The sequence below is a fragment of the Haliaeetus albicilla genome, chromosome 4, assembly GCF_947461875.1.
Source record: "Haliaeetus albicilla chromosome 4, bHalAlb1.1, whole genome shotgun sequence".
Lineage (NCBI taxonomy): Eukaryota > Metazoa > Chordata > Aves > Accipitriformes > Accipitridae > Haliaeetus > Haliaeetus albicilla.
In genome coordinates, this window is record NC_091486.1 from 48,487,238 (window position 1) to 48,510,723 (window position 23,486).

Here is a 23,486-nt window from a genome sequence, read left to right on the forward strand (position 1 = left end):
TACCAACTAACACTACTCCTGTTCAACGCAGGTAGCCTGTGTTGCTCCAATATATCACTGAAGTCAGTAACTAAGTAGTAATATAAAGAAGTTTTAAACATCTGGATGGTTACACCAGGCAGAAACTGTTAGCTGCAATTTGAGTGAGGATATGGGGAAACTTGGATCCCCAATTTGGGTAGAGAAATTTTTCTACCAAGTGGCATAATTGGTCTGTGTGATTACCTGAAGTCATCAGTGATACCTGCTGGCCAGCTCCCTTATAGGCCTTTCTGGCTACTGCCACATCCTTAGGTGCAGTCAAAGAAGAAGAAGAGTTGCACAAAGGATATCTATCATGTCTTTATTTACATATCATGGAAACACACATGCAACATGTCACAGGATTTACTACAATGGAACAGCCTGTCCCTATCTCCTGTTACCAAAAACCTTATTTTTAGCTCACTAGGAAAACTATCACTTCCCCAGAAAGCTCCTAAAAATAATCATTAAAAATAACAGACTTGGCAGGATAACTAAATGAGTGAGAGCTGCAGGCTGGGATGTCTTGCCGCATCCTTGCAGAAAACAGGTGCTTCTCTGGAAGCAAGAAAGGAAGGAAGGAGTGGGACTGGATGGTCCCAAAGAAGACAGGTAGGAAGTGGTAGTGTATAACAGCTAGGGAATATCTGTCTGTAGCAGTGAACAAGGGAGAGAGCAAGAGCTCTGTCAGAGGGTCCCCTCTCACCTAGGCAGCCAGCTTCCTGCTGATCCGTTTCCATCTTTGATTCCACCTGGAGGCTACAAGCTTCCTATCCTCTAGGAACCTCTGATCCTTAAGAAGGATCTACCTTTCTTCTCAAGCAATAGTTAAGGCATAAAGTTTAAGCTCATAACCCCTTTGACCTGAAGGATCTTTCATATATTGCCTCTGTTGAGAGGATGATATGAAACTGCAGACCCTTTTCCTGGAGGACCATCAGAATGTTAGTCATGATCATCTCTTACTAACTGGGAGAGGACCCAGCTCAATGGCAGCAATGTGGTGCGGGAAGGGAGGGGGAATGCAGTCCTGGTAGGGAAAAGGCTGAGGCCACTCTATAATTAACATGAGCTTCAGTCTTATATGAACCTGGCATGTTCAGAGCCTGCAGCTTCAGTCATTTTCTTGACTTTTTCCTCTAATTCCTATTGCTAGGTATAAACAGTTTGACCCCAGCACCTGACCATCCAGGCAGGAGTCCCACCCTCCTAAATGTTGATGAATGATCCCTGCTCTCCGTTGGCTGATTCGGGCTCCACACAACGCCCTTTTCTCCGGGTCACTCTTCGGTTCCGGTGGAATTTGGCATAACAGCGTAGCCCTATGGAAAAGACACACATAAGTGAGCAGGAGAGACCAGGGCTCACTACAGCAGTAACATCAAACAATTAGCTCTTGGCCTCAGTTCACGACAGAGCCTGCTGCAGTGGGGACAGTCCCAGGGCTGGGAAGCCTGGGCAGTGTCAAATGAGGTGGCAGAGAAATGCCTCACATAGGCAGGGCATATTGCTTTCTGGGCCCTGCTATGCTGTTTGGCTCACTGTTCTGGTTTGGGATTCATTGGCTCAGGCAGAAGGTTTCACTGGCTTCTTGAAATACCGATGAGTTATCCTGATTATTTCTGGTGATTTTATGGAAGCCCTGCTTGGTTTCCCCCTATTACTTCCCATTACTGTCTAAGTGATCTCTCCATTGGGAAATTACTGTAGACTTAATGTGCAGCAGCAATGGCTAGGGAGCTCCCCTTGCTATTTATTTCCCTGAAGCTTCAGGAGAGGAGGGAAGAGACTTTGAAATGTTATTACTGGGAGGTGTGATCCAAAGCTCACTGCTGATCTCCTTCAGTTTCTCCATTTTGGATGCTTGAAGTGCAGGGTCTGAAGGAAGCTATTTCATATAGCGTTGGTGAATACTAAGGGGGGAAAAAGGCATTTTATTTGTAAAAAACATGAGTACATATTCTCCCATGGCAGTGGAAGGCAATAGGAGCCTCTGGTCAAGGTAACTCATCGGTTTCTGGCACGGACAGATTTATCTTTTGGTGTCTGTTGTCTGACCTTGTTACACCAGAATGCATAGCTAGTTGGGCCAGACAGGGTACAAAAATCACAAAAGCCCTCATCTTCAGTGGCCCAGGATCTGGTCATTGGGGTTGGTAGGAGCTGATTTGATCATCCTAGAAACTGCAACTCTTTTTACTTCCAGAGCAGGCAGCAGATAGCAACAGTGCCAGCAACCCCAGAGTGGGGGAGGCTGAGGATTTACAGCTTTTATAATGAGACAGACCGGGCCAATGTCACAGGTCACTGAGCAGCCTTTTGGAGTGCATGTCCCTGGGCTATGTTGAGACTGGCTATCTTGAAGTTGGGTTTCTGCCCCTCATTACCAATCCCCCCAGGGCAGTCTGGCCTCCTAGAAGGAGAGCACACAAGATCACAGCTCTGCCCTTATCTAAGCATCTTGTCTATCTTATCTGGACCCTACATCTCTGGGGATCTTTTTAATGCTACAGAGGATGCACATTTGGCATCAACTTATAACTAGCTTAAGTAAAAAGCAGGGCTGGGGGCAGCCCTTGTTAGGCTTGCAGAAACACTTTTGTAGGCTAATCTATCAGAGCACTGTCTCTGATGAGGACCTTCAAGTGTTACACAACACACCCAAGGTGAAGACTATCATTTAACATTGCAACTCGAGGAAAGCAGTCTGTTTAACTGGGTAAAAAGTAGGTGAATGACCTGGTCAAAGTCACTAGGTACCTAACACAGGTCACAAAACTTGGCAACCAGAGTTTTGTTCTGGGAGACAAGACCCAGTGCCGAGCTGATCTTGAACATGTTGAGACTAGAAGAGTGCCTTTCAACATCTTCATAACACAACTGTCTATTAAGGGCTGCTATGGATTCTTCAGAAAGAGTTTTAAGAAACAAAAGTCTGTGTCCAGACCACACCTACTAAATTGCTACAAGTTCAGTTGAAATTAACTCAGGAAAGCCATATTAGGCATAAGGTCATGTAAAACAAAGGTAGTAGTCTGTTTTTACAACCTGTGGTACTTGAAAGCACCACTGAAGTATCAGTATATCGTGGCTTCTTCTGTTAGGTTTGTAGATATCAGGATTTTTGTTTTTAAGAAGGAAAGCAAGATGTCCTAGATGACTCAATGGTCACATTGCGAGCCAGTGGCAGGGAAAGGCTAAGAGCAGCAGAGCTTGGCTCCTATTTTCACATACAAACCACTATTCCAAGTCAACGCAGCCAACTACGAAGCCAGCTGGAAGGAGGAGAGCAAAGCGCTGAACTCACCTTCAGTGCACATACAGTCATCATAACATTTGTTGTTAAGGCCTCGATTGTGTGGTTTGCAGAGGTGTTCACGCAAGTCGCAGCAAGAGCCTGCAACACAGGAACAGGGGTCAGCACAGCTCATTTATTGCCTTCCCTTGCAGGGCTACTGACACCCATGACAGCTCCATGGTACAGACATCATCTGTTCCCATAACACACCTAGAGAGCCTCTGCCCTTCCCTCTGCATATCACTTTCTATCAGCATCAGAAATCAGGATACTTGTGTTAGAACCTGGGCTGGATTTCAAACAATCTCATGCTTGGAGAAGTGACTCCACCAAGCTAATCCTGACCTGGGAGGCAGTCAAGGTGGTGATCACATGGCTCTCCTTCAGCCATCATGGTTTCATTTCCGCTATTGGGACTCTTACTGCGGCGTTTTTCTGTGGAAAAAAACAGATGCTAATAGAAAATTTCATGCTAGTGGTTTTATTTTGGAGGCTATATTGTTCCAGTGTAAAAAAAGCCTCAGTCTTCAAGAGTTTGAAATCTAAACCTTCATAGTCTAATCTCCTCCCTATTTCTCAACCCTCCATCTATCATTTTTCCTCTGCCCTCAAATTATGTGTCCAAAATGAGAAACATTCTGAAACTGAGCACAAAACACAATCAGCATTATGCTTTTTCTCTCTTTCTCCACCACTATGATCTCTCATCGTTCGGCACATCTGTGAACACTAACCATGTGACAAGCCTTACAGAATGACTTTTGGGACATGCCTTATGGAATGAATTTTGGCAAAGAGGACATTGGAGGTTTAGCACCTTTCTTTTTAGCAGATGGCCACATTTCTGGTTTGAGATCCTCATAATCTGTCCAGTCAAAGAGCGCCATATCTAGGGTGGGCATCACATCCCCGTCTTGCCTGAGGCGGGCCTGCAAACCACAAGAAACCAAAGAGACAACACATTATGCTTCTGTAGTAACACTGAAGTCTTTGCAATTTTTCCCCGGTGCTTTTAGACCTTAAAAAGACTTTACGATCCCCCACCCCTGTCTTGTCCACTGGGGATTCTTGGCATCTCATTTTCAAAAGGGAATAGCTTTCCCTTGCTGCACCTGAAGTCAAGAGGGAAGTTTCCACTGCTTCTGTGTGAGGACAAGAGGCGAGCAAGGAGCATTAGGACATGCTGCCTCTCTAGCCAAGTGCTCCTACTCCCTCTCTGGTCCTCGAAGCTGAATAAAGATGGCTAGCTAAGGGAGAGGTAGGGCAGGGAAGAGAAGCAACTAAAGGAAGTGTTTATGAAGAATAGGCATTTAGATGTCTCCAAGACAGAGAGCTGCTTTTGAGGGAGGGCTTTGGTGTTAAGCAAGCACTTACATCTAACTGGGGGAGGGGCAGGGGGAGGAAACTGGACCTTATCTAGCCGAGATTTCTGTCTGCATCAAAGCTACAGTGCAGTTACCAGCTGCCTCCTTACCTGTGACCGTGGTGATGTGGCTGGAAGAACAGGAGGCTCTTCTGTGGAAACAGCTAGTTCCAATGCAGTGATGAGAAGCATAGTGGGAGTCAGACTTGTAGCTTCCTCTGCCTGGAGGTTTTGAAACTGTTCTTCAAAGCTTTCAGGTTTCTTGTACAGGGAACTTGGCCCAGCATCAGGAGTCTTCCCTGCAGAGGGCAACAGGTACGGTAGCATTAGCTTTCTCTTCTCTTTTCTCTTTGTGTGCCATAGATTTGAGTCAAAGGAATTCAGATTTAATCCAGCCACTGGCCAGTGTTCTACCACTCTGAGCTGCTGTTTAGAACAGTGTAAAAGAGAGTCATGTACTATTAAATTAAAATGATAGATCAGGTAGAGAGTATATGCGTTTCGGTTTTTACACATTTAAGTCATACATAATCACACCTTCTTAAAGATATGTCTTTCTTGCTTAGAAGTAAAGGATTTTGTCTTCTAGTCTCAAGAGTACAAAATGTACCTGTTTAACCATTTTTAAACCAATGGATTAAGCTGCTGCAAATACCTGTGAACACATTCTTATTTGATTTTAGTAGTGGGTTATTTCAGTTTAGCTCAAGTCAGGACCTACCTAACTTGAAATAAAAAAATCTTCACAGCCTGATCCCTGCTTTTCCTAAGTATTAATTTAAATACAACCTTAAGTTAAACCAAAGAAACAAGGCCTGTTTTGTAGTCTCCAAATATTGCTTCAAACCAGCTTTGTTGCATACTCTTCTATATTGCTTAACATGAGTTATTTAATCAGTCCCCTGAGAAAACAATAGAGCTCTTCTTACTGATGCAGGGAGGAGTGATAGCTGGAACTCAGGGATACTGACACCCAGCTTGTCAAATAATGTAGATTGACACAAACTGCCTGGCTTTAATAGGACTAAAGATTACCACACTGAGCATATCATACCACAGAGACACACACCCACAACTTGACCTGCAAAGGAAAGCAGTCCCAGTCAGAAACAAGCAACATGTTAAAGTAATTAGTGCAATTTCACATATGCAAAATTTATGGTTTTTTTAGTTCAGCATAGACATAGAAGAATACAAGCTCTGATGAGAAGAAACTGATCTTCAAGTGAAGTAGGAGTTTTGTATTATTTCTGGTCTATTTGTATTAGTTCTGGTCATATTTCAAAGTCAGTGGAGAGATTGAGCATGGCTTGGACATGTTTGTTCATAAATGGAACCATTTGCTAAAGAAGCAAAAAAACCAAAGCAGCCCACCCCAAAACAACCCCTCAAGTCGTAGGAATTTTCAGAGCTCCCCCTATAAGGCAAACCAGGTCATTTTCACAAACTTGCAGCCAGCAGTAAAAATCTCTGGTTCTGGATTTCCCCTTTTTTCTTGTGCCTCTTTTGTTTGGCAGATTTCTCCCCAGAGCAGGCACATATCCCACACCCTCCACACACCCATGTGGCTCAACCACAGCTGCATCATCTTGCCCTCATACAAGTGACACTCATTTCTAGTGACCCAACAGCCTCAGGTTCCCTTGGAGCTCAAATACCTCTGTGGTGCTTCAGCCTGTCCCTGCGGCTATGTCGCCGATGCTCTCGGTTCTGCTTCTTTCCTCTCTCAGACCCAGGGGACTGGTTCTCCCTTTCAGGATATGGGAACTCAAAACCCAGGAACACATCTTTATTCTGTTTCAGGGCTGCTGGCTGCCCCTCTGCCACCAGCTCTTCCACAGCTGGAGCTCCGCTACCCATTCTGAGGGTCTCTTCCCCAGCTGGCTGCCCTCTAGAAGGCATGGCATGGACCCTCTCCTTCTTGGCCAAGCCATGCTTGTGGTGATGCCCACTTCTGGACTGCTGCAGCCACATCTCTTGGTTTTGAAGATGGTTGTTGTTCTCTGGGACATTTTTGAGCTTTGTGCCAGGGTCCAGGGAGACTGCGAGACTGACGTCAGAAAGAACCAGCACACACAGGAAAAGGAAAGGAGAGAAGAAGGTGGAAGAAGTTGCCATAATCCTGGGCGCTCTGCCTCACCTACAATTAAAAAAAAAAAAAAGAAAAAATAAGCAACCAACTTCTATGACCTGTAAAGGCAAGCAAGATTCAGACCTAGGACACTTAGATGAAAACAGTTATGGTGTCCAGAGGTGGAGTTTTTCCCTCCCTGGTTACCTCCTCCTCTCCCAGCCCTGGTTACAGCAGCTGAGACACACGTGCAGGGCCTGCAGGCCTGAGAGGTCCCAGTTTCATGTGCAAATGAGGGCCATCAATCAGTAGGACATTTCCCTTTGATTCCTTACTAGCCCCCCTACCCTCCCATTCACAGCCTACCATCTGAGGGGCTGGGGAGGCTGGCTCCTGCAGGTCACAGCTCCTGAGCCGCCTGCACAGCACCAGCTGTCCGGCTAGGGCTGTTTGCTGCCAGGTTGGCATCCTGGGCCTGGCTGGCACTGGCCCCTCCTCACAGCTGGTTTCCTTGCAATGAAGACGTCAAGATGAACAGAACTGGAGGCAGATGGTGGCCTCGCAGGACCAGCAACAGCTCTGAGCAGCTCAAGACAGAGACATGCACACACATACTGCTTCAGGGTGGCTGAAACTGGTCAAGGGAAGAAAAAACACTGGAAATTTTGTGCTGATACCTCACAGCATAGCAGAGAAAGAAATCTTCTGCTGTCAGCAGAGCAGAGGATGCTGATCTAAAGAACAAGGAGACAGAGTTTTCTCTAGGTTGTCCCACTTTCCCTCCTTGACCCTGCACAGGTCACTTCACCTCACCCCACCAGGTAAGGCTGTCACTGGGAGGGTAACTTAAGTCCAAAGACTACTGAGACTGAGTCCCTCAGCACAGTGGCTGCAGACTATTCTCATTCATTCTGTTTCACTGTAATATTTTTGAGGATCTTCCTTCATCCCTGTGTTTGTGTTATATGACATGGCTTTGGGACATTGCACGAGTCGGAGATTTCTCTAATTAAGTCCTTCTCCCGTGTCCTTTCCCACAAAAAGGGGAAAGGGTTTTTCAGCATTTCCAGTGTAGCCTTTAACTTTGGGTAGCTTTCTCAGACTGTCCCTCTCAATCTGGGCAGCATGAAGGGATGCTTAAAGCCAGAGATCCCCGTGACACTGACTGTCAGAAAACCAGGCCTATGCTTACATTTAAGAAATACTGTTGCGGCCACAGCTCTTCACTCAACTTCCTCCCCATCTTTCCTGCACCCCGGGACCCAGTTGCACCTGATTTCCCACTGCCTGTTCAGCAGGTGAACCACTTTGCTGCATAATTACAATGCCTTGCACTCCCTCCTCCAGGTGCTTTGCTGCTTGACCAGCCATTGTCACCTGTGAAGGGCAGCAGGTAACATCCTTTGAGGCCAATCTCAGTGCCTTTTTGTGGAGCTGAAAGGAGACACCCTAAGAATAGCCTTGGCTCTTCCTTGCCTCTTTCAACCTGTAAGGCAGATGCAGAGTGTTTCAAGTTAGTGGAACCTCTGCCATCATAGCAGTCCCAGCCTCATAAAGCATTTGGAAAGCTTAGAGGGAGATGTCTTCATCCTCTCAACTGAAAAGCCTGCTCACTTGTTCACCAGCTGATTCTGCATTTCCAAGATTCACCCCTGTTATTGCTCAGAGCCTGGGAGCAAATTTTCAGTTCAGACCTCCTCTGGAAAGAGGTAGGCAGCACAGGGGCCTTCTCTTTAATGCAGTGTCTGAAAAGCAGGTCTTTCTACTGGCCACAAAGGACAACAAACTGCTACTTGAGGACTGATTTAGGAGGTGCTGGGTAGCTCATTTGCTGAAGGCATAACACTATGAAATAGTATTTTATTGGCAGCTACCTGGGACAAAGGAAAAACCAGACTGACAGCTAAATTTGTTAACAAAGCACTTGAAGTCCTGCTTCAAAACCAATGGAACAAATAGCAACCAAGCAAAACCCAAGCTCTGCATCCATGGTCTTTGTTTTTCCTTAGGATTTTCTCTTTAAGAACCAGAGCAAACCAGCTGGATCAAGGCATCACTCAGAACAACTCAAAGAGCTAGAAACAGCATCTTACCTTTTCATCTGTAGGCAAAATACCAAGAGAGAACAAGTGCAAAAAGAATGTGAGGCAGGTGTCTCCAATCTCACTCACACAGACATGAGCCCTTTTGATGGTGAACCTGACAGACACACTAGCTGCAGATTCTGGTTTTCAGCAGGAGCTAGAAAGCAGCTAAATGCTACAGGGCAGTTAAACAGAAGGTCTGCTTCAAAGTGTAGGGGGCATTTAAGTTACCCAGCTGTCTTGTTGTCATGACACAGGTTGAAAGCGCAGCTAGAGCACATGGGTCACCTCATCTCCACGCTGGCTGAGAGGGCAGGCTAACATGCTGTGTTACTGTGTCTCTGGGGATCTTGCGTTAATAATGCAGGTAAATACCTGTACTGCACTGTTGTCAGGGGACATCTGAGCTGTTTGCCAAACCAGAACAGCGCATGCAAGTTGTGGTAGCTTGGCTTAATACAACACTGCTGTGCTAGAGGCACAGAAGTCCCAGCCTTCTCTTAACCACTTGTTTCCATGCCTAGTCTATCTTTAACTTCAGAAATCTTTTCCTACCGCCTCCATTTTTCTTACCCTACAGAAGCTGTAAAATTCACACTTCCAAAAGGCAGCTAGATAACACAACAGCATCCCTAGTTCTCCTCAGTGCTCAGGTTCCTCAATGTCTGAGCACTAAAGTAAACTCCACCCTCTCCTCTGTCAGGACCACAGTCCACAAAAGACCATGCTAGCCCCAGGCTCGTTGATGTAGGTGACAGCAATGTTCTCACACTGCTGATGCACCTTTTCTGCCAAGGGTGAAATTCTGTCCTGAGATATATGCTAGGCAGAAAGAAGTCTGTCCTTGTAAGGAGATACCTTTCCTAAATTGCTCTTAAACAATCACACATACTGCAGCAAGCCTAGAATTCATCCTCTTCTTAGGGTTCATATATTAATAAAAGAAATAGCTGAAGTACTTGCCAAGTTAAGCTGCCCCTGTAGCTCTTCACAACACCAGACCTACATCGTCCTTGCTCCACCCAATGCCTTGCACTTCCTTTATAGACCCTCAGGATTATGAGCCACCTGCCTCTTGAGGTACCAAATCTGCCTACTAACAAGAAAATGTGTAAAGCAAAGATAAGGCCTTAGAGCTACCCAGGGTGCAGGCTCAGGGCTGATGAATGAGTTGCAGCACTGTCTCAGCCACTATTTCTGATCCATTTTGGGTTAGTAGCGGATGGTCACAATCCTGTAAGAGAAATTGGGGGGGGGGGGTTGCATCTTGGGTAACCTTCCCTGTGGCCAGGCTCTTTCTCTAGACTCACTGATACAATTGCTATTACTCTGCTCTCTCCTTGTAATCCTGCAAGGCAGCCATGGACTAAGAAGGTACACAGAAAGTCAGGCATGTTTTCCCCCTACAGTTATGTCACCTTGGCTCTGAAACTGCCCCTGCTGCAGTTTTGTATTTGACAAAGCAGGAACATCAGATCATCTACGTTCATTCACATATCTCACTTAAAACATGATACCTGACAGTCCTAGCTTTAACTTTTCACATATCTCACTTAAAACATGATACCTGACAGTCCTAGCTTTAACTTTTCACATATGTTCTTCATGTCACAGCCAAGAGGAACAAAACTCTTGAACCAAGAAACAGAGAATATCAAGATCCTTTATCACTCCAGACCACAAATGATGCAGTTTGTATGCTCGAGGGCTGAACCAAGCTAGACCCAAGTACGTATGCTGGGCCAGATTTCTCTTTGGCTCTGATAAGCTCAGACTTTGGCAGGCGTGCGTAAAGATTTCCTGGACTCCAGACAATCCCAAGCTGCAGCAATAGACAAAGTGTATGTGCATCTACATGGGTGTTGTGTGTATGTGCATGTGTGGCAGGGATGATAGACAATAAACCCAGCTTCGTGTGCCAGGGTCCCTGCAAATAAGAAGCCATAGGGTGATGGATGGGCTTGGGAAGGCCTGGAGCAGAATGGATGGGGTAGGCTCTATGGTAGCTGACATGCAGAGAGCTGGCTGGAGCCAGGAGGATGGCATTGTGCAGATAAATGAGATTTCACTTCCCTGCTGGGTCTCTTTCCATCTGTTTTTCTGTTTCTGGAGGCAAATGCTGGGAAGCTTCATAAACAATCTGCCAAGAGAACTTCCCATTTCAAAGGGCTCCTCTCTCCCAGCTTTCTAGGGTCCTCAAAAGCAGACAGGTAATCTTATATGCACTCTTCTCTTTTCCTTCCCAGGGAAAAGTAATAACACTTCTCTCCAACATTTCTTGCACACTCACTTTGTAAAGATTTTTTTTGCTGCTGGCCCAGACATCCTTGGGACGATGAAGCAGCAGAGTCCCCTGCTCACAGATCTCCAGCCCTTTTGGGTCCCTCTTCAGAGCTTCCCTCCTTTCTTAGGTTTCCTGAATCTGTTGTCAACTTTTCTCCATACCTTGCCTTTCATATTTATCTGAGTCCACAGTTTCCTTGTCCCCCATGACTGTGTTTGGTGTGAGATTTCTGCTCTGCAGATATTTAGGCTAGGCCACTTGAATCCCGCCACCACCCTTTGAAACATCTGCTTTCCTTTGCCTGTGTTGTTTTCTCTCACTTTCTGCCATCACCAAATGGCACTCCACTGCAGAAAGGGCCAAATTCACTAATGCACTAATTGCACTAGTGGCACAAGAGACAGGACATAGAGATTCAGGCTTGCAGGGTGTTAAGTAGTAGCTGTAGCTGCCCCTGTACCTCCACAAAGAATCTCCCTGGGGTGACTCACGTCCAGTGACCACTTGAAATGTGACTCACTCAACATTAGTTGAAGGGCTGGAACTGGGACTCTGTTTTTGCTGACCCATTGGCCCAGGCAATCCCTTCCCCTCACCCATCAGCTCTGGCTGACAGCCTGTGCTCTGCCCTCCTAGCCACGGAGGACCGAAGTGGCTTGTTCACAAAGCATGGCCCAGGAAATACCCTCTCTCCTGCAGCCCAGACTTGTAAGCTGGCAGTTTTGTACTTGTCACTAAGTCACTGCTAAGCTCCAGCACTCTGGCTCTGATGAAGGCTGGACACCTTGCAAATCCTTTAAGTCACTACGCGCCTCTCACCTTCAGCCACAGCCATGCTACCCCTTTCTCCTGTGCCTACCCTGATCTGCACAGAGAGCTTCACTGCCCTCAGCGTCAGTGCACGAGCAGGGAGGGTGCAGCGCCAACATCCTCCGGGGACAGAGTAGCCCAGCAAGTCACCGTATTGAAGTGGAAGAGGGACACATGAATGAATATGCAGTACCCGCTGCTCTGCTTCCCTCTGGGGCTTCACGGAGTGGCTGACACAGCCTTCATAGGCGACCTGCTATCAAACAGACTCTACTTTACCCAATAATGAGATTAAAATAGCAATGAGCCTGAGATTAGCATCCAAGATATAGTCGCTTGCTGTCAGCACAGCAGAGAAGACTCTCCAGTTTAATGCACAATGCCTAGTGACAAATGAGACACAATCAATAGCAAAGGTCATTGCTCACCCGGCTGGAAAGCACCAGCCAGTGTGACAGGGAAGAATGGGGGCAGATTTGGCCCGATCTTCGCTGGGGGGAGAAGTGGATGTGTCCCAACTGGCAGAACAGTTAGGCTGTGCTTTCAACATTTTTCCTTGCATGTCATTCTCACTTTGAACCAAAACGTGTAGGATTAATGCCTCCTTCTGCAAGGGAGAGGAGATGGGAATACAAAACCATTTCCATTAAACCCTCTGGCTCATGGAAGACTTCAGGTGTGAATTGGATAAATGTCACTTAAATTCTACATGATGAATTACTAGCTGTAATAAGTCATTAACTGACGCCAAACTGATTTAATTCAGAAACGAGATCTCACTTTCATCAACAGAGGAAGAGCAGAGAATAACCCACGGGTACTCAGGGACTCGCTGCACGGCAGCGCACGGCTCTGCAAACACAATGACTCGGTGGGAAAAGCTTCCTTCACCCCTCGACCACTCTCCACGGCAGCTCTGGCTCAGAGCTGGCACGTACCCCCGGGGTGCTCAGCAGCTGCCTGCGAGAGGGCCGATGCCTCCGTCCGAGGCGACTTTGCTTGCGGGGAAGGGGAGAACCATCTCGGGAGAGAGCTTGCAGTAGCCCCTGAAGTGGCAAGGACTCGCAGTAAGGCGGTGGGGCGCAAACCCCAAAAGCCCGCACTGCACACCCCTGCTAGGTGCACGGCGCTGCACGTCGCGCTGAGGGCGAGCCGGGAGGCAGAACGGCGGTGGGGGAGCCTGGAGCCCGCTCCCCGGCACGGGTGACAATAGGGCTGGCTGAAGGCACCGCGCACCGGCGCTGTGCGAGCTCGGGGCTCGGTTCCCACCACCGAGCCGTGCCGCCGCGACCCGAGGCACCGCGCATCGCCGGCGTCCCGGCGGCGGCAGCCTAGAGGCGGCGGGACCGCGGGGTTCCCCGTCGCCCCCGGCCTTTGTCTCCTCCGGGGCGCACGGAAAGTAGGAAGGTGCCCCCCACCCCTCCCCCGATCCCTGCGAAAGCAAAGGGAAATCAGCTCGGTGGAGCATGCACCCCCGGCCACCCCCGCGGCCCGGCCCCGGGCTGGGTGCGAGGTGAGCGCGATGCGGGCAGCGCTGCCTACCTGTCCGCAGCTCCTCGGTCTGGGCTGAGCCCGGCAGGCAGGGCAGGGCAGCGGCTGTGCATGCAGCGGGAGGGGAGGCAAGTCTGCCGGGGGGGCAGGGGGGTGTTCAAACCCGAGAGGAGGAGGAGGAGGAGGAAGAGGAGGAGGAGGAGACAGGGGGAAGGCAGCGGGGGAATGTGGAAAGGAACTGGGGACGCCGGGAATCCCCGGGGACTGGGGTGCATGGTGCGAGGGGAGGTGGGGCTGGGAGGGGCGGAGGGGCTCAGGGTGTGCTGGGCCCGGGGGGGTGCAGAGGGTGCTGTAGAGGGGGTGCAAGGGGCGCATGATGCGGGGGTGCCCGGTGCGGAGGAGGAGGAGGAGGAGGAGGGGTACCCACGGGAGCGCAGGGTGCGGGGCGGGTGGCAGGAGCAGTCCCTGCCCGGTTCCTGCCCGGGGCAGACAAAGGACGGAGACAAAGGCGGGGCGGCCCGGTCCCGGTGGGGTGGGGTGGGGTGTGGTGTGGTGGCGACCGGGCCCCCGCTCACCTGCACAGCGGGGCGGGCGCGGCGCTCCCGCTCCCCGCAGGGGCTCCCCCGCGTTAGGGTAACGGCGTGGGAAACGGGACCGGGGTGCCCCATTCCCTGCACCGAGCACCCAGCCCTGCGGCAAGGGAAGGAGCTGCAGTGCTGGAGCGGGGGGGGGGGGCAGCCAGGAGCCCGCGGGGTGGAGGCGGCTGCGGGGGGCGGCGGGGACCGGGACCGGCTCCCCCCGCCCGGCCCCGGCTCCGGCCCCGCGCCCGCTCCTCCCGCCGCCGGAGGGCGCTCGGTCCGCCCACCGCCCTGACGTCACACGCCCGCGCCGCCGCCCGGCCACCCGCGCTGGGCGCCGCGCGTGTGCGGCGGTGACGGTCAGCGGGGGCCGGTACGGGGCGGGCGGGGGCACCGGGGGTCTCCGCCGGGCGGGCCGAGGCGGTAAGGGGCACCGGGGGGTCCTCCGCGGCTCGGGGGGCGAGGTCGAGGCGGTGCCGGTCACTGGGGGGGTCCCCAGGGCGGGCGCCTGGGTTGGCAGTGGGGGGATGGAGGGCTGCGCTGAGGGGGCTCTGCGGGGTCGGGAGCCCTGTTTCGGAAGGGAGCAGGGGTGAGCGGCTGGCAGCACGGGCTCAGAAATGCGGGCAGGAAGAGCGAAGTAAGGGCAGTGCTTGTCTGCCGAGGAGCGGTGGGGAGCCGGGCACCCCGGGGTACCCAGCCCTGTCCCGAAAGCCGCGGTCTGTCCTTCCGTCTGTCCGGGCGTTAGAGAAGCCAGCGTGTGAAACGGTGGAGGAGCATCTGGAGATTCTCCTTTCTCTCCTCTGAAGCCGTGAAGCGGGCAGGGCGCAGCGCAAGCTGATGCGGGAGGCCTGTGCTCCTTATTCTGGGCTAGCGCGGGAGCCCGCGTAATCGACGTGGGCACCTTGGAGATGACGGATTACAAACCGCATGACATCCCTGCCTCCTTTGCTTCCTTTTTTCTTCTGAAATTCCTTCAGTAAGGGATTGCTAGCATCCAGAAAGCACCATGAAGGAAGTGCAGGCTTTCCCTCAGTGCTGTCTGTTATGCTGGGAAGATGGAATGACTTTTTCTGGAAACTGACCTCCTAGATGCAGGACAGCAAATTCAAATGAATAGAGGAAAGGCTAGTAACTGCAGCATTGCTCCAGTCAGTTACTCCAAAACCTTAATCTGAGGGAGTATTAAACGTGTGATTCTTAGGCATAACCTTATGACTGCATTGAAGGGTGGATCTCTGGGGATGCGCTTGCCTCTCTGGGGCCTCTGTTTAAGAAAGGGTGGTGTTTAGGTGAGGATGCGAACCTAAACCTCTAAAAACACAGATTCTTAATGCTACTTTGATACAGATCTTTTGTACAAATTTGAGAGTCACTGTGGCAGGGGTGCTAGAGAAATGCTTAAGTATCTTAATGTTATTTAATGTAGCAGATCACTAATGTTCCAGAAGTCTTTGTATACAATGGTAAGATTCTGATTTAAAAAGAAAGAGGAGAGTAGCTACCTATTTTGTGAAGGTTGAAGTAATTCTTTGTAGGTCTGAAAAACATGGTTTGTTGCAGCTGAAGCAGCTTGAAAATCAGTGGCTAAACAACTGATTGGAATGACTGTGGCTTATCAGAGGTCTATGTAAGGCAGCTGTGTTACTGATGGAGCTAAGGTGCTCCTGGAGATGTTTAAAGACATACACAGTTTATGAACAGTGGCGCTGCTATTAGTGGTTAAAGTTTGCATGCATGCAAAGAGTATGGATAAAATAATGAAACAAATTAAAATTTGTGATAGAAAATTATGTACACTGTAGCTTAAAACATGTAAGGCACAGCCTCCACTATATAAGGAAAGCTGTTCGAAAGTTGAACCTCAGTGTCTGCTGTTTGATTGTTGGCACACGGTATTCAATTTGGCACAATAATGTGCTGCCCTTTATAATTGTCACAAATTTCAGGCTCCCCAGGGAAGCAGTCATGGCACTGAGCCTGTCAGAGTTCAAGGAGCATCTGGCTGATGCTCTTAGTCATATGGATTAGGTAGTCTTGTGAGGAGCAGGGAGTTGGACTCCGTGATCCTTATGGGTCCCTTCCAACTTGAGATATTCCATGATTCTGTGTGACAAATTCCATGTTAACTTAATTATGCAGCTGTGCAGGGTTTGGTTTCCTTGGGACTCTGAAGCTGTTGGTAGTGGACAGCAGATGAGTACCTGTGTTGTGTAGAGCCAATGAAAGATGCAGAGCCTAGCCTGAACAAGCAATGTTTCATGGTGGTGGTGTGAAAATAAACCCATAAAACAGAGTAGTTCTTGTGTTACAATAAGATGTAGGGGTTAGAAAAGGGGTATGTTCTAGTATGTTACGAGAACACTTGTGTGGCTTTAAAAAAACTAGCGTTCCTTGTGCTACTAAAAAGCAATTGTCTAAACTTTCTCATGTCTTAGGAATCAGGAATTCTCCAGTCCTAGCAAAATGTATCAAAAAGGGAGGGAGACAGTGAAGAACTGTGAACTGGACAGATTTTCACTTTTTTTATTTAAATAAGGCCCAATCAAAAAAAAAAGCAAGAGTTAAATTATGAGTAATCGATCAATCTGCGGTGTGAGCCAGAACACGGCAATGATACTGTCTTTGGTTTTTGTACTACTGGTGATTTCTGGTGACTTCTTGTTGGTTATGGAGGGTGCTTAAACCTTTCACAGTGGGCCCTGTGGATTTGTCATGGCAGTGTTCATATGCTTGTGACTAAGCGCAGAGGACAGTTTGTTGGGTCTGAGCTCATCAGCACAAGGAAAGTGGATGGCTCCATGAGCTGACTGTATTAATAATATAAGAGCCAGAGGATAAACATTCTTTTTGTGATTACTTCCAGGTTCTGGGAAAGATGACCACTCTCACACGGCAGGACCTTAACTTTGGGCAAGGTAATGTGTTGTGCTAAGCTGCAAACTGCTATGCTTGCAAGGGTTCTTGTTGGCATATGTGGAGCTTGTGGGATTGTTGTTGGAGGGTTGCTCTATCCCTAAACTTCCTGCAGCTAGGGGGAAGCAGGTAAAATTTATGCAGGAAAAAATACCTTAAAAAAATTCCTATGAGTATATGGTATTGCTCTGCATGCTCCCCCCCACTCCCTACTTCAGCATCCTTTACTTTTGTTTTTCAGTTGTTGCGGATGTTCTTTCAGAATTTCTGGAAGTGGCTGTTCACCTTATCTTATATGTCAGAGAAGTTTACCCTATTGGGATCTTTCAGAAGAGGAAAAAATACAATGTACCTGTCCAGGTAGGAGATTTTCCTGGAAGCTGACAGCCACACGGACAAGCAAAATAGCAGGGATCAGTCAACACTCACCACAACTAAATAACTTCCAGAGTTTGTTTTAACGTGCAAACTCATTTTTGAGAACTTAGTTCCTGTCAAAAGGGAAAACAGCCCTGTAGCTGAGGATACAGCAGTACTCATGGAACAAGCAGATCATGGACAACAGTAGTAGAAGGCTTCCCCAGCTATGTACAGTAAGGTAACATGAAAGCATGCTTCCTAGGAAGTAGAGACGGTTGGAATATACTATTCCCAATATGCTATTGTGGGTATATATTCCCAATATACTACAACTGTGTGGGTACAGTGATCTGCCTCAGCTAATTAACCCTTCCATGAAAAAAATACTGGTTTGAATTGGCAACTTAATGGTAAAAAATGCTATTTGAAGCATGACTCAAGTGCCTTGTAACACACTTGTGCTTCTGTTTAAGTCGTCCCATTTAGCATTGTACTGGTTCACATCAGAACACAGCTCTGACTACTCACTGTATTTGCTACAGATGTCCTGCCACCCAGAGCTGAATCAGTACATCCAGGACACACTGCACTGTGTAAAGCCACTGCTCGAGAAGGTAAGATCATATCGGGGACCTTGGCAAAAATACTGCAAGTGGTTTTGATAGAAAGGAAGAGAAAGTAAATACTGTCTTAGTTGCAAAATTTATTTACAATTTTACCATATACAATAAACTAGCTGATAAAGTTCCTAACAAAAATAACATCCATAACCTTTCCTTGCAGTTAAGGCCCTGCCTTGCTGCTGATCATAGATGCAACTAAATGCCAAATCCATGCACATGAGGATATACATCTATATATTTTCAGTTATATCATCCTACATGGTAACTTAATGTTCTGCTTTTGACTACATTTCAGTTTAAGCACCTATCTGGCAGAATAGTTTAAAAGCTTTGATGTAAGCCAGCAAGCAAAGGTAGTTTTGAACTCTAGATTTTGTAAGAGAAAGGTGTGACCATATGAAATGTTTCAGGATGCAGGCAGATTTTGCATTTTCTGCTCTTTACAGACAACCTTAATGCACTTTTAGAGAATGGAAATAGGTCAGTTTTACGTCGCGGTAATATAAAGCTGCTATATTTGGCCAACAGTCTAAGCATATCTTAACTTCCTCATCATTGTATATTCCTGAGTGATGCCATGAGACAGCTGTACATTTTTCCTCCTTTGTTCCAAAACAGTATCTAGAGAAATGTACTATTTAGTGCACTTCATCTCCCTAGGCCTTAGCAATAAGCTATCGGTTTAACATCTAGCAAGAAATGGCTTTGCAAAAGCATTTTTTCTGATCGGTAAGAATAATCTGACAGTGCTCAAGCTTTGGATAAGTGCTATGGCTGTGAGCCGCAACAAATAAGCATACTCCCACTTTACCAGAAGTATGTGATGCACACTGTTGGGGAGAAGACAGCTTGTTCTAAGGCAGGGATTTTTCTATCTTTGTTCTTGCAGAATGATGTGGAGAAAGTCGTAGTTGTAATCCTGGATAAAGAGCACCACCCTGTGGAGAGATTTGTCTTTGAGATCACCCAGCCACCTCTTCTTTCCATTAGGTAAAGTTTCTATTACTTCTTGCCCGTGGCATCCAACACCTGCCTCTGCAGAAGTGTTCTGGAAGCAGCTCCAGGCCCCAGCACTTTGCTGCATGCCAGTAACAACTGCTGTCTCCTCAACAGTTCAGAGTCCCTGCTGTCCCATGTGGAGCAGTTACTGCGTGCCTTCATCCTGAAGATCAGCGTGTGTGATGCTGTGCTTGACAATAATCCCCCAGGTAAACGTGTCCATACAGCCTCACAGCATGGCATTGCTTGCCTTCAGCCAATAGGTAGTGTCTGATCCTCTGTTAGTTGTCCCCTGATCCAGAGCCTACCATTTCTCTTGCAGGTTGTACCTTCACCGTTCTGGTTCACACACGGGAGGCTGCCACACGGAACATGGAAAAGATCCAGGTGATAAAGGTGAGTGGTATCTTTGGCTACCTGTGGTGGGTTGACCCTGGCTGAACACCAGGTGCCCACCAAAGCTGTTCTATCACTCCCCCCCCTCAGCTGGACAGGCGAGAGAAAAATATAGCAAAGGGCTCGTAGGTCGAGATGAGGATGGGGAGAGATCACTCAACCAATTACCATTATGGGCAAAACAGACTCAACTTGGGGAAAATTAACTCAATTTATTACCAATCAACCAGAGTAGGGTAATGAGAAATAAAAGCAAATCTCAAAACACCTTCCCCTCCACTCCTCCCTTCTTCCCGGGCACAACTTCACTCTCAGATTCTCTACCTCCTCCCCCCACCAGCACAGAGGGATGGGGAGTGGGGTTATAATCAGTTCATCACATGTTATTTCTGCCACTTCATCCTCCTCAGGGGCAGGACTCATCGCGCTCTTTCCCTGCTCCAGTGTGGGGTCCCTCCCATGGGAGACAGTCCTCCACGAACTTCTCCACTGTTGGTCCTTCCCACAGGCTGCAGTTCTTCACAAACTGCTCCAGCGTGGGTCCCTTCCATGGCTTGCAGTCCTTCAGGAGCACGCTGCTCCAGTGTGGGCTTCCCACGGGGTCACAAGTCCTGCCAGAAAACCTGCCCTGTGGGCTCCTCTCTCCACAGATCTGCAGGTCCTGCCAGGACCCTGCTCCAGCGCGGGCTTCCCATGGGGTCACAGCCTCCTTTGGGCACCCACCTGCTCCGGCGTGGGGTCCTCCCTGGGCTGTGGGTGGATATCTGCTCCACCGTGGACCTCCATGGACTGCAGGGGGACAGGACAGCCTGCCTCACCATGGTCTTCCCCATAGGCTGCAGGGGAATCTCTGCTCTGGTGCCTGGAGCACCTCCTCCTTCTCCTTCTTCACTGACCTGGGTGTCTGCAGGGTTGTTTCTCTCACATGTTCTCACTCTCTCTCCAGCTGCCATTTGTCTGTCCTGCAACTTTTTTTCCTTCTTAAAAATGTCATCACAGAGGCGCTACCACTATCACTGATGGGCTCAGCCTTGGCTGGTGGTGGGTCTATCTTCGAGCCGGCTGGCATTGGCTCTGTTGGACACAGGGGAAGCTTCCAGCAGCTTCTCACAGAAGCCACCCCTGTAACCCCCATCTGCTACCAAAACCTTGCCACACAAACCAAATACACTACCCGATTATGAGAAAGCTGCAGAGCAAAGTCTGGAAATTACAGAGTTTTGGCATCTCTAAGGTTAAGGCCGCTAGATATTTTGAACACATATGTTAACTTCATATGATGCACTTCACAACTTTGGTTTGAATGTGTTAAAACGGTTTACACTAGCTAGGTGACTGAGCACACTCGCCACACACCAGCCACAATTGCAGACAATAGCTGCTTCAATGCCTGAATTAGATTGTAACAATACTTACTGCATAATGCCTGCTCAATCACTTAAAAGTACTCTGATATACAGAATAGGTACTTGAATTTAATCAACAACAAAGCCCTTATTCCGCATCCACTATGTGTGGATGGCTGATTCTTTATAAACAGCAAGGAAGACCAAGATTGAAGTAACTAGTGGATTTTGGGTGCACAAATACATTTTGTCTTGCAGGAAAGTATGTGGCAGATCGCTTAAAAAAAATTTGTTTTAAGAACCCTTGCTTAGGTACAGGGAAACTTTCTCTCCCCCCCCCCCCCCCCCCCCCGAGCCAAGTTATGTTGGGTGTTACAAGGCACAATAAATAAAGCTAGTGAAGTATAAAATTGTTTCAGAATGGAAGTCTGCTCTGTATTGCTTAATAACGGAAACTGGTAGTATAGTAGGCCAACCTTTCAGCTTGCAAAGCAGGACAGAAATCCATGCCCTGAGCATTTTGGAGTTGCAATTAAATGCTGGTGTAATGAACAGAACATGCTAGCTCAGGACAGTTAAAAGTGTATCTTTTAAGGAAGTAAGTGAGATGTCACCTTTGGAATAAGTGGGTTAACATTATGGTTTGATGCTGCAACTGAAGGTAATTATGCCGAGTCTCAGGGCCAAGTGTGCAAGTGTTGAGTTTTGCTGTTATGAAAGGTTTGAGTTACCCATTTCTTCCCTCAGCCACTACATCTCTCATTCAGTTAATGCTGACCTAGTGCTAAGAGAACTCACCTTACAGAGTCTGCCAGCCTCTCTGCAAATAAAACACCTTGTGTTCCTGCCCCTAGGATTTCCCGTGGATTCTTGCTGATGAACAAGATGTGCACATGCATGATCCCCGGCTCATCCCCCTGAAAACTATGACATCTGATATCTTAAAGGTGAGCAGAGCATTCTGGCCCAAGCAGTGGCTGAAAACTGCATGTAGTTCTAAGCTTTGTCTACTCTGATGCCAGCTCTGCAGTTTTCTGTAGGGTAACAATTTTAATACTGCTGAGCAGTAGCTTAGTCTTGCAGATGCCTGTGCCTGTAATCAAAATGGGACAAGACTCCTCGTAATAAGATAGGAAACCTGGTTATAGGGGAACATACAGACTCTTCCTATTTAGCCTGTTGCAGACTTTTTGCATTCACCTACCTGCATATCAAATGGAACTGATGCTTGTTTCTCTCCTCCAGATGCAGCTATATGTAGAAGAGCGAGCCCACAAAGGCACCTGATTTCAAATCTTCCTTGCTTTCAAACCTCATCTGATCTTCCAGTGGAATAAGGTGTCTCACAAACCATACCTTGATAACCGTCTCTTCAGCTGGCCTTCTGGGTGAATGTAGAGCAGCTGCTGCCTCTTTATTTCAAGTGCTCTTACCACTGTATATAAAACTGACTTGGAATGTGGAGCCAGAGCCTGTTCCCATGTACACTCATGTGTGAGAGTGAGTATAGGTTTTGTTACAGCGAATCCCTGGGGGCAGGATATAGGCAACTGCAGTATGCAGCCAGTGCTTTGTACCAATCCAGTTCTCACCTTAATAGGGCATCGCCATTGCTCATGGGTAGTGATACACAGCAATCTGTTACATGCTCTGCTAGAGCGATGGACTCATACTAAGGGTGAGTGAGGCCTTATGTAGTGTCTGTCCACTGTGACTGTCCCAAGTAGTCTTCAATAAATATTAAGTTTTACCCCTGTTGAACTAGGCTGAGTTCTGTCCAAACCAGCCTCCCCCCTTAAGTGAGGAAGTATTTTTATTTTGTATGGAGCTTTGTATTTTATGTGGAGCTTCCACCACTTTTCCATACCTTTTCTGGAACATATGTGGAATCTGTCAATTCCTATGAGAGGCTATACAACCTTGATCTCTCCCCTTTCTGTGGGAGAGCTTTCACCTATAAGTGGCATTAGCAAGGTGGAGTTCATCTGTCCAGCAAGGACACTTGCCAATGTCCTACTCCTAACAGAGAGCAGACAAGGGAAACCATTGTTAATCCTATGCCTATCAAAGGAGCTGGAAGAAGGTCTTAGTATTGGCTCTGTGCATACAGAGGTAGAAGACATGGTTCTTAGTATTTAAGCTGAGGCTGTTGGTCAGACAATTTGATAAGACAGCCAGTATAGTACCTCCCTGCTTCCTCCAAGGAAAAAGTGCGAGAATACTATAGATTGAGGTTGTACACCGCTTTAACATTTTATGTAGGGTTAAACTGTTCAGTACAAACCAAGTACTTTGGTAGTACAAAGGTAATATGGAAAAAGCCCATCACAATCAAAAGGCACTTATGTTGTAAGGTAGCCACCTTAATGGATTTCTTACCTCCTCCTGCTCTACCTGTTTATTCAAATAATGACAGGCTGTATTTGGACAGGGAAGGCATGTAGCATTTTGGTCATATACACTTACAGAAACAGTAAGGAATTAAGTACCAGTGACACGGCATTTATGAAAAAGGGTTGACAGTTTCCTTATGCTATGAAAGGTCTGATGTGAAAGATACATGTTTTGATACAGAATTAAACTGAAAGAGGAAAATACCGTACAAAACAAGTCTCTCTGTAGCAGAGCCCTTGAGGACAGCACTGATAATCTGAAATAAAACATTTTAGCCTTATCTTTTGTAAGTTCCATAAACAACCAAGAAAGGGTTTCTATTTAAGACAGTGTTTGGCTGTAGCACAAGGACAGATTAACTAGAAGAGACAGATGTCATATTTAATTGTCCTAGTCTTCCTCCTGTGGAAGGGCACTAGTAATTGCAGTAACATCCATGGTACAGGAGGCTG

General features: G+C 47.7%; 2 protein-coding genes across 5 annotated transcripts; one reads left to right on the forward strand and one right to left on the reverse strand.

Moving 5' to 3' along the window:
* Positions 1-329: 329 nt before the first annotated feature.
* DRAXIN (dorsal inhibitory axon guidance protein) lies at positions 330-14,151 on the reverse strand. Of its 3 annotated transcripts, none has more exons than XM_069782461.1 (7): positions 14,001-14,151; positions 6,344-6,825; positions 4,797-4,984; positions 4,140-4,251; positions 3,668-3,757; positions 3,332-3,421; positions 330-1,346 (listed from the first exon to the last, which is right to left on the reverse strand). In XM_069782461.1, exons 2-7 carry the CDS (start codon positions 6,801-6,803, stop codon positions 1,234-1,236), a joined length of 1,053 nt encoding a protein of 350 aa, XP_069638562.1. In that variant the 5' UTR covers positions 6,804-6,825; positions 14,001-14,151; the 3' UTR covers positions 330-1,233. The 3 variants fall into 3 exon arrangements, with proteins under 3 accessions (XP_069638562.1, XP_069638560.1, XP_069638561.1); XM_069782459.1 differs by having other exon boundaries at positions 13,477-14,150; XM_069782460.1 differs by lacking the exon at positions 14,001-14,151 and adding an exon at positions 8,134-8,241.
* A 149-nt stretch (positions 14,152-14,300) lies between these two features.
* Positions 14,301-23,314, forward strand: MAD2L2 (mitotic arrest deficient 2 like 2). Of its 2 annotated transcripts, none has more exons than XM_069782501.1 (9): positions 14,301-14,376; positions 16,867-16,918; positions 17,158-17,276; positions 17,819-17,890; positions 18,789-18,889; positions 19,013-19,107; positions 19,221-19,294; positions 21,495-21,587; positions 21,886-23,314. In XM_069782501.1, the coding sequence occupies exons 2-9, from the start codon at positions 16,879-16,881 to the stop codon at positions 21,925-21,927; spliced, it is 636 nt and encodes a 211-aa protein (XP_069638602.1). In that variant the 5' UTR covers positions 14,301-14,376; positions 16,867-16,878; the 3' UTR covers positions 21,928-23,314. The 2 variants fall into 2 exon arrangements, with proteins under 2 accessions (XP_069638602.1, XP_069638603.1); XM_069782502.1 differs by having other exon boundaries at positions 14,322-14,426.
* Positions 23,315-23,486: the final 172 nt, after the last annotated feature.